The 24,126-nt window shown below is 35.9% G+C and overlaps 2 protein-coding genes across 2 annotated transcripts; both read left to right on the top strand.

The window, feature by feature from the left end:
- Positions 1-855: 855 nt before the first annotated feature.
- On the top strand, positions 856-20,982 carry LOC124637479 (putative inorganic phosphate cotransporter). Its single transcript, XM_047173987.1, has 11 exons — positions 856-1,082; positions 8,485-8,609; positions 13,610-13,789; positions 14,201-14,339; positions 15,805-16,022; positions 16,884-17,033; positions 17,296-17,428; positions 19,863-19,987; positions 20,161-20,280; positions 20,521-20,656; positions 20,886-20,982. The coding sequence occupies exons 1-11, from the start codon at positions 1,049-1,051 to the stop codon at positions 20,912-20,914; spliced, it is 1,389 nt and encodes a 462-aa protein (XP_047029943.1). The 5' UTR covers positions 856-1,048; the 3' UTR covers positions 20,915-20,982.
- A 774-nt stretch (positions 20,983-21,756) lies between these two features.
- LOC124637481 (putative inorganic phosphate cotransporter) lies at positions 21,757-24,016 on the top strand. Its single transcript, XM_047173990.1, has 8 exons — positions 21,757-21,930; positions 22,102-22,240; positions 22,316-22,533; positions 22,653-22,802; positions 22,879-23,011; positions 23,113-23,237; positions 23,566-23,683; positions 23,760-24,016. Exons 1-8 carry the CDS (start codon positions 21,766-21,768, stop codon positions 23,795-23,797), a joined length of 1,086 nt encoding a protein of 361 aa, XP_047029946.1. The 5' UTR covers positions 21,757-21,765; the 3' UTR covers positions 23,798-24,016.
- Positions 24,017-24,126: the final 110 nt, after the last annotated feature.

Raw genomic sequence — 24,126 nt, 5'->3', positions numbered from 1 at the left:
GTTGAATTTGAGGGTTTTAAATAAATCTTGAAATATAGCTTGAAAACGATTACTCCGATTACGAATACAAACAGGGAAGTTGGTGAAGATGTGAAAATTAGTAGGTAAATGGATTTTCTTGAACCTTCACAGAAATATGACGTATAGGTGTCTGAATGGTACCAATAGAGAAGTAGTTCTGTTTACATCTGCTATTTAAGATTACAAAAATAGATGAGTCGGTTATTGGCGTTCTTAACTTTTTAAATGAAAATAAATCAGATACGATATTCTTTTCTCTCACGAGATTAAGATATTAAAGCAGTAGCTAAATTTAAACCAGTCTAACCCCAAAATGCCTTTGGAACATGTAATATTTTCTAAAATAAAGATATTCGCAAAAATATTGTTCAGTAAATTTTTGCGCAGCGTTGGACCGCACTGGCAAATAACTTTGTTAGTTTTTATTTATTTTTACATAGACATTTTTAATCCGAACCATGTTGGTTATTTCGGAGTTTACCATCGCAAAAAAGGCAGTGAAAACTTTATTCGAAGCAAAGAAGATTTATATTGTCACTTTATTATGATTTTGAACCACTTCATTAGTTTCTACTAGGTAGCATTAACAGTATCGAAAGTATCGAAATATTATGAAAAGTTAATAAGAAGTCAGAACCTGAACCTCCTTCTTTGGAAGTCGGTTTACAAAATTATCAACTATCTCACTTCATTTGCAAAAACTTGACCTATCCACGCGAACGTCACAACATTGTTACCATAGACAATGCATAGCGCATTCGTTTCGCCGTTGCATAACTTGTCCGTGGCATTGACAGACATACCTTCGCCTCTGATTGAAAAAAAAACTATCGAGTCTATCGGCAGGTAGCGCGCGCGCAACACAAGCGCAGAGGCCGCGCGTTCCAAATTTAAATTAATTAAAAAAATAATCTAATGGTTACGAAAGAGTTTATAGTCACAAATAAAAAAAAAGACTGTTTATTGAAAATTCAAACTACAGTATTGAAACATTATTTTGTGATATAGTTAAGTTATAAATATTAAAATGAATGAAGATCAAGTGACTAAACTTAGCAAAGGTAAGATTATTTTGCAAGTTTGTCTCAAACTAAAAACATTGTTTTATTTAAGAAGTTGCAGCAATTCAAACTATGCGTATTTATTTGTATTGTTTATTCAAAATGTTTGCGTTTTACAAAATCTACATTTAAGACTTTATTCAGGCTATTTAAATTCCTATAAGTACTTTGTGCAGTTGTTCAGTTAATTGAACATTGTTATAATTCTATGAATAATTATTGCATTATTAAAGACCTTAAAACAAATTACTTGGAAAATATAATTGAAAATACAGCATTTGTAACAAAGTTGATATAGCATTTTAACCAAGTTATCCTTTTTATCCTCGTCACAGCCTTTTTATTATCGTCTCACTCCTGGACACAGGCCTCCACTTACATGGAGAATTGAGAGAAAGATTGAGCGTTGATCACCACGCATGCTAAATGCGGGTGGTTGCTGATTTCAGACTATATAGTCTAGAGGTTTACTCGAGATGACTTGAAATAAAAATGCCCATAAATGCCCATAAAACATCCCAATTAATCAATTCAATGTCAAACTTCATAGTTCTGTAGTTATCTTGTTCTCTGAATGAGGAAATATCCAGTTGCTCTCATTGTCCTTGAGTATTGTGGTGTACGATCGATAATATCGATCCAAGTTCGCAAATCTCTCGATAGTAAGATGACAGGTTTATCGACTATCAGCGATTTTTCAATGTTTTCCTTGTGATGCAGCGATTGATAAAATGTGTATAATATATGTATTTTATATTTAATAGTTATTTGTTATACAAGAGTGCAAAGTTGCTTTTTAACCGCGGGCTCAATTTTGATGACCGAGCAAGCGAAGGATTCTAAAATTGAAACACGAGCGTAGCGAGTGTTTCAATAATTAGAATCCTGAGCGATAGCGAGGGAATCAAAAGAGCACAAGGTGAAAAATCTTTGCACTCGAGTGCAACACGTAACTTTTCATCCCACCTCATCGAGGAAATTACTAAATGCAAAAAAACAAAATGGCGCGCACATATGAGTATCAAATTAAAAAGAAGTACCTATTAAAGTTCATTTATTTAAAAAATCGGTTTAAAAATGAAATGAGGTTAGAAATCTATTTAAAAAGAATAATAAAAATTACTTAATTAATTTAATAATTATTTTAAGCAGTATTTTATTTGTTTAATATGTATTTGTTTGAAAAGTCTTATCAAGATTGTCACAAATGGAGTATTGTACACGATGTTCTAAATTCAAATCACTTTGCCGCTCTAGAGGATAAAAACGACTTTTGCGCTCAGATATCAAAGGGTAAAACTACTCTTTCCGAGATGGTGGGATAAAAAAGATGTTTACCTTAGATCTTATTACGAGAAAAGTCAAGAAAACAATATAGGTATTATTATTGTTGATTCATCATCGTTTACTCCATTAATATCTATTGCAATGAATGTAACATCTATCATCATCCTCCGAGCCTTTTTCCCAAACTATGTTGGGGCCGGCTTCCAGTCTAACCGGATTCAGCTGAGTACCAGTGCTTTACAAGAAGCGACTGCCTATCTGACCTCCTCAACGCAGTTACCCGGGCAACCGATACCCCTTGGTTAGACTGGTGTCAGACTTGCTGGCTTCTGACTACCCGTAACGACTGCCAAGGATGTTCAATGACAGCCGGGACCTACAGTTTAACGTGCCATCCGAAACACAGTCTTTGGTGTTTAAGATATACTTAGAAAGTACATACAAACTTAGAAAAGTTGCATTGGTACTTGCCTGACCTGGAATCGAACCCGCACCCTCATAGGTACTCGAGAGGTTGGTTCTTTGCCCACTAGTCCACCACGACTTGGATGTAACATCTAGTGCCTACAGAAAATTGATTTCTAAAACTTTTTTTCTGCCTTAAATAACTCTTAATTTGGTAACAAAACGAGAAACTAGGAATCTACAAATCTGTAGACTGACATTTAAGTGTTTTGACAGAGGTCAAGTAAATACTGGCCAAAATTAAGGCTAAGACACAAAAGAATCAACAAATACTACTTATTTCCTAATTGTTTAAATTATGACATAAGATTTTACATAAAGCTAATTGTTCATACTGACTTTGTTAACCGACTGCTAAACATTTTTGGATGAGCCCAATAAACAGATTATAATTGTTAACTCCGCCATAGACGGTCCCAAGCCCGGTTGCGAAAGGAGGAGGGTTGGCTGGTGAACGGCGTACACCCAATACCACCAGGGAATAAGACCGCTGTAAAATACGCCAACGCCGAGTAGTAGGCGGCGGTGAAGTATCCTACTCAACAACATGGCTACGGTGGCCCTGGGGACTAAATACCCTCAAAACAAACCGACGTAGAAGGTAATGGGAACCCACTACGATTATGCTCCCAAGAGAACTCCATGAAGGTCAACGACAGAAAAGTTAGTACGTCGGACGATCCGACTGACCCTCGGCGCTCGCCGATTCCCGGGTCGACGAGTGTGAAATATGCGACCGAAGACTCTTCGATAGTGTGTCATCAGACTACCGAGGCAGTTGATGCTACTGAGGACAACAAGAAACCATCCATGCGCATCAAGCAAAGAATGGGAACATGGAACGTAAGAGGATTGCTGAAACCGGGAAAACTCGCGATTGTAGAGAAGGAGATGAATGAACACAATCTTATGTTGCTTGGATTATGCGAAACTCATATGAAGCAACAAGGACACCTCACAACTTCGAGTGGCAATCTAATGTTTTTCTCCGGTCACGAAACTGATAGCAAAAATGGCGTAGGCATACTGGTATCTCGTAGACTACGTAAATTCGTCACTGGCTACATCCCAATAAATGACAGAATTATGACCATGCGCATCAACTGTACCCCACTTCCCCTAAACATCATCCAAATCTACTCACCTACAGCACAGTCAACAAAGGGAGACATTGACAATTTTTATGGAACTCTACAAACAACAGTAGAGAACATATCCAAGCGCGAGATCCTAATAATTCAAGGAGACTGGAATGCGAAGGTAGGGAGCACTGAATAAGATGACCACATCCGCCACATACTTGGAAAACATGGACTTGGCACCAGAAATGAGAGGGGTGAAATGTTCATAGATTTCTGTGTAAGCAATAATTTAACTATAACCAACACGTGCTTCAAACACCACAAGCGAAGATTATATACATGGACTTCACCCGGTGGAAAATACCGTAATCAAATTGATTTTATTACGATTGCAAACAGATGGAAGTCGTCCATAACGAACACTAGAACATATCCAGGAGCGGATTGTGGCTCTGATCATCAACTGCTAGTGTCAGATCTACGAGTGCGTCTAATGTTTCGTCGTAAGAAAGCAAAACCTTTAGCTAGGCTCTCAGAACCGGAATACGATGGTTTCCAGAACAATACGGAATCATATCTAGCAGAACTCACCCCTAAAATTGCACATATGAATCCAGAAGAGCAATGGCAGCAGTTTAGCGAGAAAATTGTTAATGCACTAGATTTTATAGCCAAAAAACCTATGGATAAAAAAGACTGGATGTCAGAGGAGGTTTGGTCTAACATAAAGCTACGTAAAGAACTCAAAAGTGGCGAAAGACCCGAAAATTTCGAAGTGAAGTACTCTCAAATGTCCAGGTTAATTCAAAGACAGTGCAGAAGGGATAAGAACCAGTATTTGGAGAACATCTGTACCGAAATCGAACATCATGCGGACAAGTATCAAACTGCTGATCTTTTCAGAAAGGTCAAACAAATAACACACAAAGTCAAACCTTCCTCGTGGGTGATAGATGACAAAAATGGGAATCCGATACATGAAGTTGCCAAAGTAGCTGAAAGATGGAAAGAATACTGCGAGGAACTCTACCAAGACCAATCATCCAAATCCACTTCATCAAATAAAATCATAGGAGATGAAGAGCCCAGCATTCTCCGCTCAGAAGTTGAAGATGCGATCCGGAAACTTAAAAGAAATAAAGCACCAGGGCCGGATCGAATCACAGCGGAAGTCTTGAAAGTACTGGGCTCAAATGGAATAACATGCCTGCATAATATATGCAATAGAATATGGCATACAGGACTTTGGCCATCTGACTGGGTACACTCCGCAATTCTTCCTCTCCATAAAAAAGGATCGATGCGGAACTGTAGTAATTACAGAACTATTGCACTAATATCCCATGCCAGCAAAGTTCTCCTTAACATCCTCAATGCCAGACTAAGAGCTTTCCTGGATTGGCAAATACCCCAAGAACAAGCGGGTTTTGTAAAAGAAAGGGGAACGAGAGAACAAATATTAAACTTAAGGCTCATAATAGAAAAATGCTACGAATATAACACCCCAACTTTCATGTGTTTTGTGGACTACCAAAAAGCTTTTGACTGCGTCAAGTGGGAGAAACTATGGAAAGTACTTACCGAAGCGGGGGTACCCTCCCACCTCGTAATGCTGATTCGCAACCTTTATGAGTCGAGTTATGGCACTGTAACAGTAGGAGACACAACATCAAGCCGTTTCACATTCCAGAAGGGCGTTCGTCAGGGATGCATAAGCTCTCCTATACTCTTTAATATTTACGGAGAACACATTATGCGTCAAACGCTAGAAGACTGGGAGGGTGGCATAAAGATAGGTGGAGTCAAGATATCTAATCTGAGATATGCAGACGATACCACCCTTTTCGCATCATCCGAAAACGAAATGGCGGAGCTGCTGCGTCGTTTAGAAACAGCCAGTCTGGAAATGGGACTTGCAATTAACAAATCTAAGACCAAGCTCATGATCGTTGATCGATTTGACACTATTCAACGCACTGATATCCTACAAGACTACGAGACCGTAAACCAGTTCCAATACCTTGGCTCGTTATTATAATAACAAATAAGGGAAGTAGCGAACCTGAAATACGTAGGCGAATTGGCATGGCAAAGACAGCGATGACCCAGTTGAGCAAAGTCTGGAAGGACCGAAACATCAGATATCGGACCAAAATACATCTGGTCCGCACTCTTGTCTTTTCCATCGCATTATATGGTGCGGAAACGTGGACTTTTAAAGCTGCCGACAGGCTGAGAATCGACGCTTTTGAGATGTGGTGTTGGCGCCGTATGCTGCAGATACCATGGACAGCCTTCCGCACAAATGTATCCATTCTACAACAACTAAAGCTAGAAAAGACAAAACGCTTATCCACTACCTGCTTGCAGCGAATAGTACGGTATTTCGGCCACGTTGCTCGCAGAGACACTAACAACTTGGAACGCCTGATGGTAACAGGAAAAATTGAAGGCAAAAGACCTAGAGGTAGAAGTCCCAAACGGTGGTCAGACCAGATATCGGAGGAACTGGAGATATCTGTCAGCACTGCACTACACCAAGCAACGGAACGTAACCGATGGAGACAACTGGTTGACGAAATAAAAAGGAGTCACGATCCTCAGCATTGAGGGAACGATCGAGGAGGAATTGTTAAAGATGGGACTTACCTATATCAATTTACGTTATTGAGGATATTATTTAACTTATCGATCCTAATAAAAATATGGACTGATCAGAGGCAGCCACCTAGATTGCAGACCGTGAATTCTACGATTTGACTCCCAATCCTGTGCATAGCGTTATATCAATGCACTGTAATAAAAACAAAGTTTTAAAATACACCTTACAAAAGTTCTCCTAATGAGCAGTTTTGCAATATTCATCAGCTGTTCTGAAATAGCTATTAAAAATGATCCAATCAATCTCAACGTAATTGAATTTTCGCTGTACCTTATATGGATCTCACAATATCTAGATATCTGCCAACCCGTGAGTTCACACGAGCGTGAAGATAAGACGATAAGGTGTTATAACTATTATAACTGTAGTTTGTACATTATTTATTATTTAATTTTGTAGGAATTTTAACTACTTTAATTTAGTTAATCATTCAGATTATTATGATCAGCATTGACCTGAAATTATAGTATTATTAGACAAGTATTTGATTTTTATGTACACCTACAAAATTGTTATAGGTTATTGTTTTAAAACAATGCAGATAGTTTTCTTTTAATTTACTTAAATGAGCTCAAGAGAGTCAGTTTGTGGAGAGTGAATGAAAGTCAAAGATTTCTGGTAAAGGTAACAATAAAATAGAATAATGAATGATAGAACTTGCCGATTTCTATCACACGCAAACATATTTTTCAGAAATATGAAATTGTACGTTCCTCCCTTCAAGTTTTACTTACAACTGTTGATAAAACAAATGATCTCTTAGCACAATGGAAACACATGTTTCTACCATTGATTACCGTTTTCCATGGCCCATATTAATAACTCTTAATATTTACATTCAGTAAGTAAACATGATGAGCTATCTTGGAGATAATGGCTAGTTTTAACGATGTTTTTATTACGTGGCAAGTTGATTTCCTTTAATAATTTATATTGGAAAATGCGCTGTATAGTAAAGGAAAATACTTATAATGGCGCGTTTATTGTTAAATAACAGTTTGTAAACTATTAAAGCAGTACTGTCTCTCCTTGCTATGGAGTTCTAATAATGAAGGCACCTCTTGGGGTATGGTAGAAAGTTTGTATGGTATGGAAAACCAATAACAACTATTAATAAGACATTTTCTATACCTAGAGATTGATAGTACCCTGGAGAAGATTATAGGTACCATTTTATCCAATTGCACGAAATCGTAAAAAGACGCGGGTCTAAGGGAAACAGCTTATTCAAAATTACACAACAACCTATAGGCACAATAAACAATTTCGAAGCACAAATACTTCATTCACCAATAAATTGATCGGAATCCGAGAACATTATGCAGAAATTGCAAAAACTCATTAACTCGAATATTGGTATGGAGTCGATTTAATTACGCTTGGTTTAACGGGGTCTTAATTAATTTGTGACGTCATTTTCCCGGGTTTAACGTCACGTTGTGCCTTACCCGGTCAAAACAAACTGGTGTTCTGATTTATCGTATCATGTTAAGTAAGGGTATTATGGAATTGGGAATATTGATTTACATGCAGTTTTTATTAAATTTTTGCAACAAATAATTATATTATTTGTATATATTTTTTGTTCACACATCCGCGTTCCGCTCTAACATAACCTAATCATGATGTCTCAGGTAGCAAGGTAGATAGTAGTCGAACAAGCAAGCGTGGCATTTGCCTCACTCAATCTTAAATCCGTTTATGTTCCTTCCGTCACCTATTTTTCAAAGACAGCATATCTTCAATACGCCACTATTCCAGTCTTCAACCGACTACTGCAACATATGAATAAACACTACAAAACTATGAATTTGTCAATCGTGAACCCAAATCGTTGGGTACTGAAGATACAGCGAGAAATTTTCTTAGTAATTCCTACAAAACCCCTTGTTATTGTTTTTTCCAGGGCCAGCGGTAGGAGTGCGGCACCTGCAGGTGCTGATGCTGTTCCTCGCCATGGTAATAGTGTTCACCATGAGAGTCAACATGAGCATGGCCATCGTCGCCATGACTGATAAGGATAGCGAGGGCGTAAGTGTACCTTTTTGTTATAACTTTTTCACTTCACTCACTTTACTCGTTTCAATGTGTGGAGTGCTTTATTTTTAATCGACTGCAAGAAGATAACAGAGTTTAAAAATAAATGTATTGTTTTCATTACCGGTTCATTTAAGTATTTTATCACTTAATGTTAATAAAATGCAACTTTAACGTTTCATAAGACGTTGAATGGATTAACAGATTTTAGGAAGGTAAAGTAAGTTTAACAATAGCCTGCATGAACATTAAATTTAGGTAATATTATTGTAAGACATTAATTAATACGCGAACTTTGGATTACTTGAAATGATGATTATAGTAATGTCGTTAGTCCGGCGTTCCAGTTTTTATTTAATATCCGCGAATTCTTATGTAAACATCGTAATAACTACTTGTTACGCTTTAACACTACAATGCGTGTTTAATTCAACGTTATTGATTAAACCGATAATGGTACAATTACCTCAGATTATGTAACAACTTGAACTGATAAATGACTTGCATCTTAACATTTGTGTTAACAATAAATGTTTACGATAAAATTGATTACGATACATACGATAAACAATAGGACATAAATATTATTGATTGTAAATACTTAACTGCTAAATGTAACATAATAACTGTCTTATTTTCATAAAGAGTGCTTACACTTGCACATTATCCACAGAAATTCAATAAAAATTATAACCAGGGCTTTTTTTCGCTGAGAATGTTTCATTCGAAAAAAAACGAGAAACCGGAATATCTTGAAAGCGCTGTAAAGGAAATCATTATTATTTATAACTTTTCGACACGCGTGACGTCTACAATATCCCTAGAATAATATTTTAGATCATTAGAGCAATTGTTTGAAAAAAATCAATATGAATAACTATACCAAGGTCCAACAATTTTCATAAATCTATTCTAGTATGCAGAAGTACTCAATACTCAATTCTTTATTAGCATTCCATATGGTATAACAGGTGGTACAATTAGATTAGTGACAATATGGACCCTATAGGGCACAGCTTAAAGAAGTAGTAGCAACATGGTGTATGCAAACATCGATAATATGTACCTTGTGGAATTATTTCACAGATCACATGTGTTAAAGTCAAGATTAATCTAATCTCAATTGGTCTTTACTGGATATTTGACGCAATTCCTTATCAGGATGCTGTAACATCTTGGTTTATCATTATTTTTGATATTGAAACAAACAAATAGACTTGAAGTTTAGTATTCGTGCCTATATTTAGGTATGGATACTCTGTACATGAAATACCAGTATTTTTCTGTAATTTCCACATAACAAAACATAAATAGGAATCATTAACTGGTTACTATTTAATTTACTTTACTGACCAAGATTTGTAGTTCCCATGTGTTAATCATATCTCACTAGTTACGTGTGAGCAGTGTACGCAAAACAATAAGATAGAAGAGATAAGGATTATTGAAACGTATGTTCAGATTACCCTCCACTTGAATTCAATACTCCCCCAAGAAGTGCTTACTTGACAGATAAATATCATAAAAACACGTGTCACCAGCTTATGCCTGCCTTTTATTGAATACTAGTGGTTCTCCAAAGGTTTCAACCGCATCCCAGAGAAATACCATCCTGTACCTATATAAAATAAATAAAAATGCGGGCAAATATTAATATTATGTAACTGTACTGTAAAGACATTTACTTTAATTTGGTTTAATACCATTTATGACTAATTAAAGGTCAAAAAATTGTTGGTATGTAAATCTACAGCGTATATAATTTTAAAATTTATTTTAAACATTGAATACTCTTAAACAATAAAATAAAAAACATTTGACACAATTATATTTTACATAAGACTGAAAATTATGCAAATGATATGAAAATGTAACGCATCTAACCGTGACAGATATCTACGGGTCAAACAAACGGTTAGGGGTCCCTTAAAAATATTTGTTTTAACCGCTGATTGTGACATGAAGCACACGTGGAATGAAACGTGCGTAAATTATACATGTCAGGATTTACATAGAAAAATATTCAAAATTCACTTTTTATTCAATTCATGAATTTAATATTATGATGATTATGCTAAATATGAGTCTGTGATTGCCAACGTGGCTTTAGTATAAGCTACGTGGGTTTAGTGGTTATAAGCTCGACTGCTGAACATGAGGTCTTGGCTTACTCGGAATTTTCTATTTCATTTTCTATGGTTGAAGCATAGTTTTTTTGATATACAGTCACTTTGGATGTTATGATAATTTATTTACATCTATTATCGACTTCACAACGATAAATTTGCGACAATACCAGTCTATTCTTTAATTATCTCCATAATAAATGCATTTCTAAAATAGTTTGCAAAGAACAATAGTTGGAACTAGTTCTTGCAAGGTTGCGCGACAAAAACCTAATTCAAACGAGGTTTACAATAAAAGAAGCCAAGAATTTATATTAAATTGCTTGTTATTAATGGAGTAAAAAGTTAGCAAAAACGAAAAACTAATTTAAAACCGGACCTGAGTTGTGTTTGCAAATTAAGCGGAGTTTTTGGAATCCAACACGACAAAAGGCCTGTTGACAAAAGCTTATTAACGCTCGGGCCGATTGTGATAGATCATGTTTAAGAACTACTGGTGAAACCCCAGTTTTCACAAAAATTGCATTTCAATCGGTTCATCCTTTCAAGAGCTATGGTAAACAACTATCAACTGGCAGAACTAGCTAAGGACTCAAATAAACAGGATTTCATCTACAAATATTTTTTAGCCAGCATAAAATCCTTCTGCCAATTTAGTGAAATTCTAAATATTTAAACTTTGTGAGAACATCTGAAGGTTAATGAATGCCTAATCTTTGAATTCTTTGAAATAATAATGAATTGTGTGAATTATGCAAATTAAAACAGGTTGTATCTGCAACTGCATACAATGCATTATAAAGGACAGATTTTTCCTGTGATTTCATGTACACTTTACAGAGTTCAGATCATGTTCAGATGAAGGCAAATATTTTCTTATTGGTCGTTAATCCACAACGGAAAACTTTTGCTTAATAATATTTGATAATAGAATATTTTTTTGAGACATTGCTAAGCCATTAATATCATTACAGTATTTTGTTTTGTTTCCTTGTAAGAGAATCTGTTATTCCACTAAAATTGTTACAAGAATCTAACTCCAAAAGAGATATGTTGTTTAAATATGTAAATAAAAAGAGTTTTGTTCACAATAAATTAGCTCAGATCATTATAGTGTTCATTTCATAATATATAGTATATCTCATAAAAACATTTTAGTAGTGCAAACATTTAAACGTAATACACAGTCTTACTTGAATGAGATTTATCTATATTGACAACTGTTTTTGTATGGGCTTATTATTTCTAAGCAAAAAACACGTGAGTAGGCTAACAACGTGCTAAACCCATAACATAGAATGTATTGTATGTATTCTGTATCAATGTATTCTGTGATAAAAGAAGTTGCAGTCTAACCGACACGTACAAGAAACCATAATACATTTTTTTTGATGGAATTGTAAGATCACTTCAAGAACCGAAGAATGAATATTGTGTGAAAGTCGGCTAGAAAGAATGTTACTTGTGAGATGACCTTAAAAGAGTATGGAAAAAGAAAACATGTTGGGCTGACTCCAAATAAAAAATTGGGATAAGGGTAGGAAGATGATGACGATGAATTAAGAATCCTTTGTTTTGTTGTGTAATGCAAGGTGGCTACTTAAGATGCAGTATCTTAAAGGCAGGTTCCGAATTTGAACATGAAACAAAAAAGGATAAAGATGATGAATCTTTAGCAAAAACCAATGTATCTATTCTATCACTCATATAAAACTAAAACCAGGATTAAACAATATAAAGAAAACAAAAAAACAGTCCTTGGGGTATATAAAATAATCTTATCAAATGTATTGACAAACGTATTTCATTGATCTGATGAAGATTGTGACTCAAGGGCTGATTAAGATAATATTTATCGTTGCAAAGGCAGATACTATTGTCAGAACTCGTCAAGATGACAATGATGATAACAGAAAACACTGTGGTCTTGATAAAGCAATTGTTGTAAAATAACAACATTGAGGCACACTTACTATGTGTTTAAAATATAAATATACAAAATATAAATAACATAATTTATTCTAAAACCTATCTATCTTAAACCCCTGAAGTATATTTTAAGTTATGAGTTACTCCTATTAATGATCTTTATTCAATCTTGGCATGGTCGTGGTGGTCAAGAGGTGGTTTAAGAATATATTAAATAAAACATTTTGTGTTCATCAATCAAATACACAAAAAAACCTGCAAATCACTTTTGTTTGTAAACATTGCATTAGGGATTACTCATAAAGTCTGATTAGATAACAATAACGTAGTAATAGTTAATCATCATTTGGTCTGTGAAGTTAAAAAAGAGACGTATAATGTATCAATCCTATAGTTACTTGATGGGAAACTTAAGTAACAAAGCGTAAAACATCTGGGCATCATACTTATAGTCTTTGACCGCTAAGATAAATGAACCTTCTGCTTAAAATAATAATATATTATTATTTTTTATCATAAGCAATATTTTATTAAAAATTGGATTTTTATTACCTATTAAGCTTCCATCTAATTTATATAAATTAGATGATCGTTCTCATATTTTTAATAAAATTCCTATAATCTTTTTTCGGTGTCCTGTAATAAGCAATAAATAATTAGAACTGCTTGTATAAGGTTTCTAGTATCACTTATCGTAAGTTAAACATGATTTAAAGTAATAGCTAAAAAAAAAGCTTTATTTATCTCATCATCAGGGTTGTCGTAGTTGTTGCTGAATCATCAAAAGCCTTTCTAACGTCACTTATCTTCTATAAAAGATGTGTTAAATGATAGCTAAGAAAAAGCGTTTATTTATCCAATAGGCACCGGTTTACCTATGTTTCATATGGCTGACTCAATAATCTACGCATTCCTATATTACCATTTTTTTTTCATCAGGCATTCGACTGGAGCATGCAAACCCAGAGTGTGATCCTGTCGTCATTCTTCTGGGGCTACGTGGTACTCCAGATCCCGAGTGGAGAGATTGCAGCCAGGTTCGGTGGTATGATACTCATCACAATATGCATCGCTGTCAACTCTGCTGTCTCGTTGCTGATTCCTTTAGCTGCTTATTATGTAAGTATGAAATAGGAATTAATTAACAAACAAATACTGTGGATATATAAAGCCTGTTTATTCGTTGTTCTCCGATTAGAGATTCAAATATCACATAATTTATATTCTCAAAATTCAATGTCTGATCACGAATAAGAGGATAAAAATTGTTAATCAAGGTACAGAGATCGCATATCATAAATTAATTTATTTATGTCAAATGTCTTACATAGTTGTAGAAGAATAAAAAGAAGGTAAAAGTAGACAACGAACGTCATATTTAAAGTTATTTACTACACTTACACTTGCAATGTTCTCAAAGTCATCAATACTTGACGGATCTATCAAACAAACCAACTTCTGAACTACGATTACTTAGATGTTCAGAACGCTTACGGCCTTTATCATTCATAAATACTTTTAATGTTCCAGGGAGGTTGGCAAGCCATCTGCGCCTGCCGAGTGCTCCAGGGTCTGTCTCAGGGCTGCGTATACCCGACGATGCACAATCTTATAGGCAAATGGGTGCCCTTGGAGGAAAAGAGCCGTCTCGGAACCCTAATATATGGAGGTACGTTTATGATCAACGGAAATTAAACGCCCCTGTCAAGTAGCCTACAGTTTTTGGAGTTAGCATTTTAGGGTTTTGGGTACCTACCTACTATTTGAAGAAATCTGATGACCGAAAGCTAGTTCTTTTCATAAAATTTGAATAATATAGTACAAATATAAAATTAGGTAGTACGAAACATTTAGCAGACTTCATGTTTATTTCGCGTTTGGCTTAACAGACTTACACTTATTTTTTTTTCTGTATATTTGTATATTTGGTACTTTACTGTTTAATTTTATGGTGTGAGATCTAGGAGAAATAAAATATAGACACAGATGATGTAAAAAACAATGATAGCAATAAAACTGTTGCCAAGGAAAATTATTATTTTGCTGGTAATTGAAAGAATATTTGAAACGTTATTGTCATCCTTATTACGTGTGATAATAGTAGGTCTCCACGTGTTGTTATTGTTTACATGACCTTCATAGTATGATACAGTGGTATATAGTTATAGCATACATTGTTAGTTATAGAAAGGACAGTGGGCAAAAATGTATGCATTGTTTCTACAATCTACATCCGTACTTATATCGTAAATTCGTTAGTAAGAATATATATCAGTAATCCGAACATGAAAAACCTTCAAACGCTATCATCTGTTTAATATAACTAAGTTTAATTGGGGAAATACAGTGTAAAAAAATACCATAACAGGAAAACTTTACGCATCAAAACTTGTGTTACAAAAAATCCGACAGTCACGAAAGGTGTATAAATAGAGCTACGGAAGTTAAGTTGAAGATCATAATGTAGGTACCTAATAAATATTGTCAAAACTTGAAAACAAATCAAAATGATGCAAAATGATGCATATGTATGGGACATACGGGTATACTTTTGGTCAACCTAGCTGAATCTGTGAAATATTACAAATCAAACATTAACCTTCCATTATTGTGTTAAGGTTGAAAATCTATTGAAGTTTGATAGATTGATGTGCTGTCTGTACTATAGATAAACGTGACTTTTCTTTTAAGACACCTCACGTTTTCTCTCCAAGAGACTTGTCATAAATCTAGTTATTAAAGAGGGATTAGATTGATTCACGTTAAGATATCGATTCGAGATATCGATGGGAAAGTGTACTGATAACATGAGATGTTTTTGCGGAAATGGTAAAACCCAATGAATAGGACAAAATCCTCTTTATTTTGTACAAAATATGCATATATTGTTTAAATGTGACTATAAACAACATAAAATTAATATAATTCTATGAAAACCGAAAATACCCTTTTCGACTAAGGTTGAACAGAATGCTCACTGCAAAAGCTCCGAATTTGAAAATAAAACTAAAAATGACCATAACGGCTTGGCGTTACTAGTAAAAAAGACACAACTCTTTAACAACAAATATTATTTTGACTCGTCATTTCTACCTTACCTTTCCAGTAGTTACAAAACCACTCTTCAATTACAGGTGCTATGATGGGAACAGCCTTACAGCTGATGATATCAGGCTTCATCGCTGACTCCTGGGGCTGGCCAGCCATATTCTACGTGGACGGTTCAATAGGTGCCATCTGGGTAGTGTTCTATGTGTTCCTGGGTGCCGACTCTCCTCAGAGGTCTAAAATGATTGGGAAAGTGGAAAAATTGTATATTCAGACGTCTTTGGGACAAATTGGTGAACAGAAGGTTAGTTTTGTCTATTATCTGGTGTATTCCATCTACGAAATCTCAAAAAACTTATTCTTAGTTCTGCAGAATGTAAAGAATATTCCATTTTGTCTGTTACGTTGAAGCGAGAACTTGGGACCCTTCTGAAGAATAGCTATTGATTACACCCAGCAACTTAATCTATAGAGCTACATATAGCGTCATTACTTACGACAAATCTGATTGTACGAAGATCCAAATAGGTCAGCCAACCTCTCTAAATCTTACGATCGACAGTTTACACCTAGCTGGGTTATCATCAGGTAAATAAATTTATTCAGAACATTCCATCTGACTTGTAACACGATAACAAGGGTCAATGTTGCAGGCACGCCATTATAGATAAAATTTATGTTCTGTGCCAAACTCACAAATTATTGAAATTCTGGTACTTAAATGAATCACTTTAAGTGATGAATAAGATTTAAATTGGAATTTCACTGAGAGCTTATATTTTGCTTGGAGCTACGTTATAACTAAAAAATATGGAACACATTACCTGTAGATTGAGCCGAATTAACTATACATTTTCCGTGAATTCTCTCCCGTTGTTTTAGTTTAATATCGTACATGTACAACAGCTAAGCTAGAATTCCTAGAAACTATTAAAATCTTAATATATATTCCTATACTAGTTACTGAACTGTTGATTTAGATTATCAGTAAAATATTAAGCTGCTTTTACCCGAACCCTTTTCTGCGAATATTTATATAGGTAGATAATGCGTATCTTAAAGACCGAATAGAAGAATTTGTAGACAATGGTCTCAAGATACGAAAACCCTTTTAGTGCCTATATCCTTAGTCCTATATTTGATGGTCTTTGTCCCCTATTTCCAGAGGTTACAAACTCCTTGGAAGAAGATAGCGACAAACCTGTCGTTCATCTCTCTGATCGTGGCCCACTGCGGACATAACTGGGGCTACTGGACGCTCATGACGGAGATGCCTTCCTACATGAAGCAAGTTCTTGGAGTTGATATTAAAGCTGTGAGTATCTGGGGAGAAACTAGTTTGTATCTGTTTATTGAACAAAATGTCCGAAACGTGGTCATAAGACTGTTGTGAACGAATTGGGCAGACTTTGCTCTGCAGTTTTGTCTTATTTCATTTTATAGGGCCAAGTTTTTAGTGGTGACTTAATTTTTTTTTAAGACAGCCACTTTTTGATGTTAAAGTCCCAGTAATTACTTCAAATCTATGTCAGAAAGGTCTGCATATTGATGCAATAATCATATATGTTTATTTCCAGAATGGACTTATGTCAGCTCTTCCTTACTTGGCAATGTACTTGCTAAGTTTCCCCTTCGGGTTTATATCTGATTACATTTTGAAGAACAATTGGCTCAGCATCAGCACTTGTCGAAAGCTTTCCAATTCTATTGGTAAGTACTAAAAATTGCTAAAAAAAATTTCTCCACTATCTTGGTTTGTGTTAACAAAATAACTCAATCATTGTTCATCGAATTTTATTAAAACATACACTTCATGATTTTCCCCTATTTTACACGCTTTTATTAGCTTCACCTGTATGTTTGTATGTTTGTTTGTAACCGACTTCTTTGGGCGCGATTTTGACCCACTTTAAACGGCCAGATTTCGTTCAAACTTTGTAGATTTATTGAGGACCGATGACAATACACTAATTTGATAAAATTATTGCATTTTTAACCGACTTCCCAAAAAGGAGGAGGTTCTGAATTCGGCCGGTTTGTTTTTTTTTTCTATGTATGTACATCGATTACTCCGAGGTTTATAGACCGATTTACGTGATTCTTTTTTTATTCGACGCGGAATTGCTGCCAGTTGGTCTCATAGTCATCAGGTCAGGATCTGATGATGGAAACCCTGAGAAATCGAGGGCAACCTTCGAAAGTTGTAGGCATACATAGGGTAAAAACTTGACACTCAGGTGTATGCCTAACTCGGGAGGAGTCACGGCGCCCTCACGTACCGCATGACGCAGGTCCTCACCGGACACGGTTGTTTCGGGAGGTACCTGCACCGCATCGGTCGTGAGGAGGCGCCCGGGTGTCACCATTGTGCGGACAGCCCCGAGGACACGGTGGACCACACAGTCCAGGTGTGCCCCGCATGGGAAGGGCACCGCCGGGTCCTCGTCGAGGCTTTGGGCGGCGGCGACCTCTCGCGTCCGGCCCTGGTTCAGGCCATGGTCCGGGGCGAGAGGGAATGGGATGCCGTCGCCTCCTTCTGCGAAGCGGTCATGCTCGAGAAGGAGGAGGCGGAACGCCAGAGAGTTCGCACCTCTCATCCCGGCCGCCGCGCTGGACCAGGTAGACACCATGGGCGCCGGGTGTCGCGAGATGACTCCCGACCACCGTAGGCGTGGGTCTGTGGGCGGTGAGTTCGGGTGGCTCATCGTCCCTCTGTCTTTCTAGACGACAGACCCGTGTCGACGGCGCGCGTTGTTCCACGCGCTCCTCAAAGAGATGTCAGCAACCCCAGCGGGGCCCAGCAGGGCCAAGGCCTGCCGGGGCTGCGGGTTGTTCGAAAGAGATACCGCGGCCCTGGTACATAAAAGGCCTATGACGGAACACGACGGTTTTTAGTCAGTAAGAGTCTGACACTCCCTCACCGCTGCTAACCCACAGCGGGAGGGGTCATTTGATGATTTTTAACGTCGGAAAAAAAAAGGTGTATGCCTAAAAACACTATTCAACAGTGAAGGTTTGGAGTTGACCTGATGCTGGAGACCAGAGAGGGTCGAGGGAACTCGACAACTGAATATGTGAAATACCTCGTATTTGGGCTTATATTCTTTGTATTGATGAGAACTTTCCACTAATATGGATAGTGACAACTATTCGTATCACTAAAAAGCTGTAAATAAAAAACTTTTTTACAAAAAAATTAAATCGACTTCCAGAAACACTAAACAGCAAAAAAAAAAACCTAATTTGAGGTGCATCGGCCTAGAAGTCGGTGGCAAAATTAACTTAGTAATATCCATTAGACACCGACTTCGAGGCCGATGCACCTCAAATTAGGTTTTCTTTTTGGTGTTTTTGGAAGTCGGTTTATTTTTTTTGTAAAAAAGTTTTTCAATTTGCAAAATATGATTTTTGTTAATTTATATAATTTTCATCTATAGTCGATAAGGTAAGAAAGTTAATTAAAATTTTCTAGAATTTTTCTCTACAGTCGATAAGGCAGGACTCGATGTTAATTTTGTAGTTGTCGTTTTTTATTAATTATAATTATATACTAACAAGGCTATAATACTAAAAATAGTTGCCAAAATAAGGCGAAAAAAAATTTTCGATCGTAAAGCACTCTCTGTTGCTTCGCATCATGAGTCCTGCAATAGTTTAAAATTAAAAAGCTATTATAAATAATCCAAACTAAAAAGTAGATAATAAATAATAGTTTAAAAAAACTAAAAAACACGCTTTTTATAGAAAACCGAACTAAAAAATAGAAAATAAATTTTAATGAATTTAAATTAAGAAAATAGTGTTAAACATTTCAATGAATATAAATTAATAATAGTGTGAATAAAAAAAAAAAATATTTTATTTAAAAAAAGCGTGGGGTGCTTTTTAAGATATTATCGAAATGAAAATCACTCTACTCATATCTGTCAATAAAATATTTATAACTACTGACACCATGCACCCCACGCTTTTTTTTAATAAAATATTTTTTTTTATTCACAATATTATTAATTTATATTCATTGAAATTTTTAACACTATTTTCTTAATTTAAATTCATTAAAATTTATTTCCTATTTTTTAGTTCGGTTTTCTATAAAAAGCGTTTGTTTTTTAGTTTTTTTATTTATTTTTTTTTCTGCCAGGTGAATACGGGCCCGCGTTAGCACTGATCGGCTTGAGTTACGTGCCGGCCGGCAACGTCACAATGGCTGTCGCTCTGCTTACCCTCGTCGTTGGACTCAATGCTGGACACATGACTGGATATTTGGTGAGCATAACGATGTTTAAGTATTTAAAAGCACATGTCATTTAAAGGTCTTTGTAGAACTTCAAAGATTAGCCTGACATTGAAACCACTCAACCAGGCTTTATGATGGTTAGTAGGTATTAATAATATAATAATGAATTTTATGTTTATGTAGGTTATTTATTTTGTTCTAGCTGGTTCACATTGACATGGCTCCTAACTTTGCTGGCACAATGATGGGCATCACCAACTTCTTTGCGAACATCGTGTCCATCATCGCTCCTTTGGTTGCTGGTCTTATTCTACAGGATGAGGTAACATCACCAAATATACAGACTGAATAGGACTTAGAATATCTCTCGGTTGTGCGGTCCACTAAATATCGAAATGTCCGACAATTGATCCATTAGGTTACCCGGGTAACTGGGTTGAGGAGGTCTGGTAGGCAGTCGCTCCTTGTAAAGACTGGCACTCAGCTGCATTTCGTGAAACTGGAAGCCGACCCCAACATAGCTGGGAAAATTTTAAGCAGATGATTGTCTTTGTGGTTTCAGACTGACCCTGAGCAATGGCGTCAAGTGTTCTACGTGGCATCAGCCATCTACGTCGCCAGCAATACATTCTTCGTGATCTTCGGCACCAGCGAGAGGCAGACTTGGAATGAACCCGACCCCAAAGAAATTACGTCAGGTAAGTCATAATTTACTGGGTGTAGGTATATACGGTTCAGTTCAGTTATTTTCCATTGCTATGGGATGAAACCTTGTATTATGACCCTCGATTAATTGTGTATTGGGAATACTGTTATTTTCCTTATCTTGGCTTTTGCCTCAAGCAACTGTCTCGGTCTCAGATATCACGCTATATAACTATGGGACATTGGACGTGATTAATAATTTGGTCGTATTTTTTTTTTCAGGATCAGAAAAGGCTGAAAAAGTAGTTTAAGAATAAAGTTACCTATACATACCGCATTTGTAAATTTTGTAAATATTAATAAATTATGTTGAACTAAACCAATGTTTACTTATTTTCCTTAATTAAGTTATTACATTGTTCAATATCGGCACTATAATTATGTTATGAAATACTAAACTTAGGAGTTATCAATGGTAATAAACACAGGTAACTGACAAATTACTAAAGAAGAATAAAACCTTATTAAAGCTTTACGACTTTCATCACACGACTATGTTTCTCGACGCATTGACATGGATCATATTGACAGTGACAGATTTACTCTAGCATGATTTTTCATTTTCTAACGTCTTTCAATAAAACATATGGTATCAAAAATCAATTGGAACAAGGCTGAATGTAAAATTTCTGAATAATGATTTCTTGATAGAAATAAGAGACCTTGAAATCCAACGACGTCCAAAGAAGGTCTATGGAGACAAGACTTTGCCTGGGTAGTTGATAAATAGCGCCACTGATGTGTTCAAGTAAGTAAAATAAGCACAACAAGCACAAAGTGATACATTAAAGATCTTAAAGATTTTTCAGCACCTCTAAAAAGACCCACTGACTTTTTTTTCATTGAATTCTTCTTTTCCATAGAAATCTTTGGAATCCGTCACCTGCAGGTGCTTTTGTTGTTCTTTGCCTTAGTGCTCGGATTTGCCATGAGGGTCAATATCAGTATGGCTATAGTCGCTATGACTGATAAAAGAAGTGAAGATGTGAGTAAACTCTATCCATTTTGGACTTCACAGACTTAATACATAAGCGTACTTTCTGGGAAATAGATGTTTATCTACCTTTAACATTTTTAATTTCTTTAGCCATTTGACTGGAACATGCAAATCCAAAGCATTGTCTTTTCCTCCTTCTTCTGGGGCTACATTATACTGCAGATCCCTAGTGGGGAACTGGCTTCCAGATACGGTGGTACGATCCTCGTTACCATATCCATCGCCGTCAATTCAGTTGTGTCACTTCTGATACCTTTTGGAGCACATTATGTGAGTGAATTTTCAATATCAACTCATACTTTATTTACTTCGATGTTTTGATCAGCATCTAACCTAAGGAATAGAAGAAAATATCTGTTCTTTCCCAACCACCTTATATTCTGTACGCAAATCAGTATTTGCTGCTAATAATATTGCTGGTCCTTACTCTTCATGTTTCAGGGAGGTTGGAAAGCACTCTGCGTACTTCGCGGTATCCAAGGTCTTTCTCAGGGATGCCTTTACCCAACCATGCATCACCTTATAGGTAAATGGGTTCCACTTGAAGAGAAAGCACGCCTTGGTACTTTTATATATGGAGGTAACTTATTCGTGAGTTTGATTGAATCTGTCAGCTACTATCAGAAGTTGTTACTGACATTATTTTTTTGTCTAGGAACCTTGCTTGGAACAGGCATCCAATTAGTAGCATCTGGCTATATAGCAGCCTACTGGGGATGGCCAGCTATTTTCTACATAAACGGAAGCCTCGCCGCCATCTGGGTCATGTTCTACTTTTTCCTTGGAGCCGACTCTCCACAGAAATCGAAACACATTACCAGAGAAGAGAGATTGTATATACAGACTTCTTTGGGACATTTGAATGGTCAGAAGGTTGGTTAACTTAAATCAATTTAATCTAAAGTTAGATTCATTGATCATTCAGTTTCATGGAGCCAATATACTTAACGTCTTCTTTACCTCCTGTATTGTTTATTTTTTATTTTTTTAAGATTCTGAAAACTCCATGGAAAAAACTGGCTCTTAGTCGGCCATTTATCTCTTTGATTGTAATGCACAGTGGGCACAACTGGGGTTTCTGGACCCTCATGACTGAAATACCATCGTACATGAATCTAATTCTTGAAGTGGATATTAAAGCAGTAAGTCTGAATTATCATTAATTGCGCTCTTAGTTCTATTACTGGAAGGTCTGATTGTGATTATTTAAATTTACAGAATGGCACCCTCTCAGCTCTTCCTTATTTCGTTATGTATATCCTAAGTATTCCGTGTGGTATTATCTCAGATTATGGCTTAAAGAAAAACTGGTTCAGCATTAATACTTGCAGGAAGGTTTCCAATTCTATTGGTATGTTATACTTCATGTTCTAGGGTGTCTCGATCTTTTTGCAGAATTAATGTGTAATCCTTATAATTATAAACATCGTTCGTCGATCTTCATTTTTATAGGTGAATTTGGCCCTGCACTAGCTCTGATAGCTCTTTGTCACTCACCACCTGGTAATGTCACTCAGGCGGTTGGCTTATTGACGGTGGTTGTTGGACTAAATGCTGGTCATCTGTCTGGATTCATGGTTATATTCCTTTACTTTTAGAATAAATAAAATCTTAGTAGTTAAGGAATTTGAATGATAAAGCTCTTCTAACTGTAGTCTATATCTAACAGCTTGTTCACATAGACATGGCTCCTAATTTCGCTGGTACGATGATGGGTATCACAACATTCTTTGCTAACGTCGTGTCTATCATTGCTCCTTTGGTTGCTGGGCTTATATTAGAGGATCAAGTGAGTTTCACTATGATGTTCTTCCTTTAAATATTATTTTGGATCCCATGAAAAATTTTACGAAAATTTAAATAAAATAAAATAAATAAAATCTTAACTTCTTTGATTGTTTTTAGTATGACATCAAACAGTGGGCCCTAGTATTCTACGTAACTTCATGTATCTACATCGTCAGTAATATCATCTTCATTATATTTGGAACGAGTGCCAGACAACCTTGGAATGAACCTGAAGGTAAAGAAAGACTTTAAGAAATCACAACACAGTAGCTATTAACTATCTTTACCTCTTTTCTTCTCTTCTCTTTTAGAAACAGAAACCAATCCGGATAAAATCGAAGAACAATGACTTGATAAGCCATCATGCCCGGAATTTATTGCATTTAACTGGAAAAATCAATATTCTTAAGTTACATATTGGAAATAAACATAGTCTTCGACCATTGGTATTTTAATAATGTGATTGTGGAGTAGGTGAATGGACTTAGGAAGTATGTTGTAATGTTTTTACATGTCAAATAATGTCACCTTATAAAATATTTCCAAACATTGTAAATATATAAATAAAAATGTACAACATAAATAAATCGCAATTTTAATTGTTTTCACGAATGCAGTTTCCTGAAAGACCTTGCCATTCAATCAAGAATGTTGGAGCGTGGGTGGTTTCTATCACTT

The sequence above is a fragment of the Helicoverpa zea genome, chromosome 16 (assembly GCF_022581195.2).
Source record: "Helicoverpa zea isolate HzStark_Cry1AcR chromosome 16, ilHelZeax1.1, whole genome shotgun sequence".
NCBI lineage: Eukaryota > Metazoa > Arthropoda > Insecta > Lepidoptera > Noctuidae > Helicoverpa > Helicoverpa zea.
The sequence above is the reverse complement of the archived record's forward strand: the minus strand, read 5'-3'. Positions and strand labels throughout refer to the sequence as shown.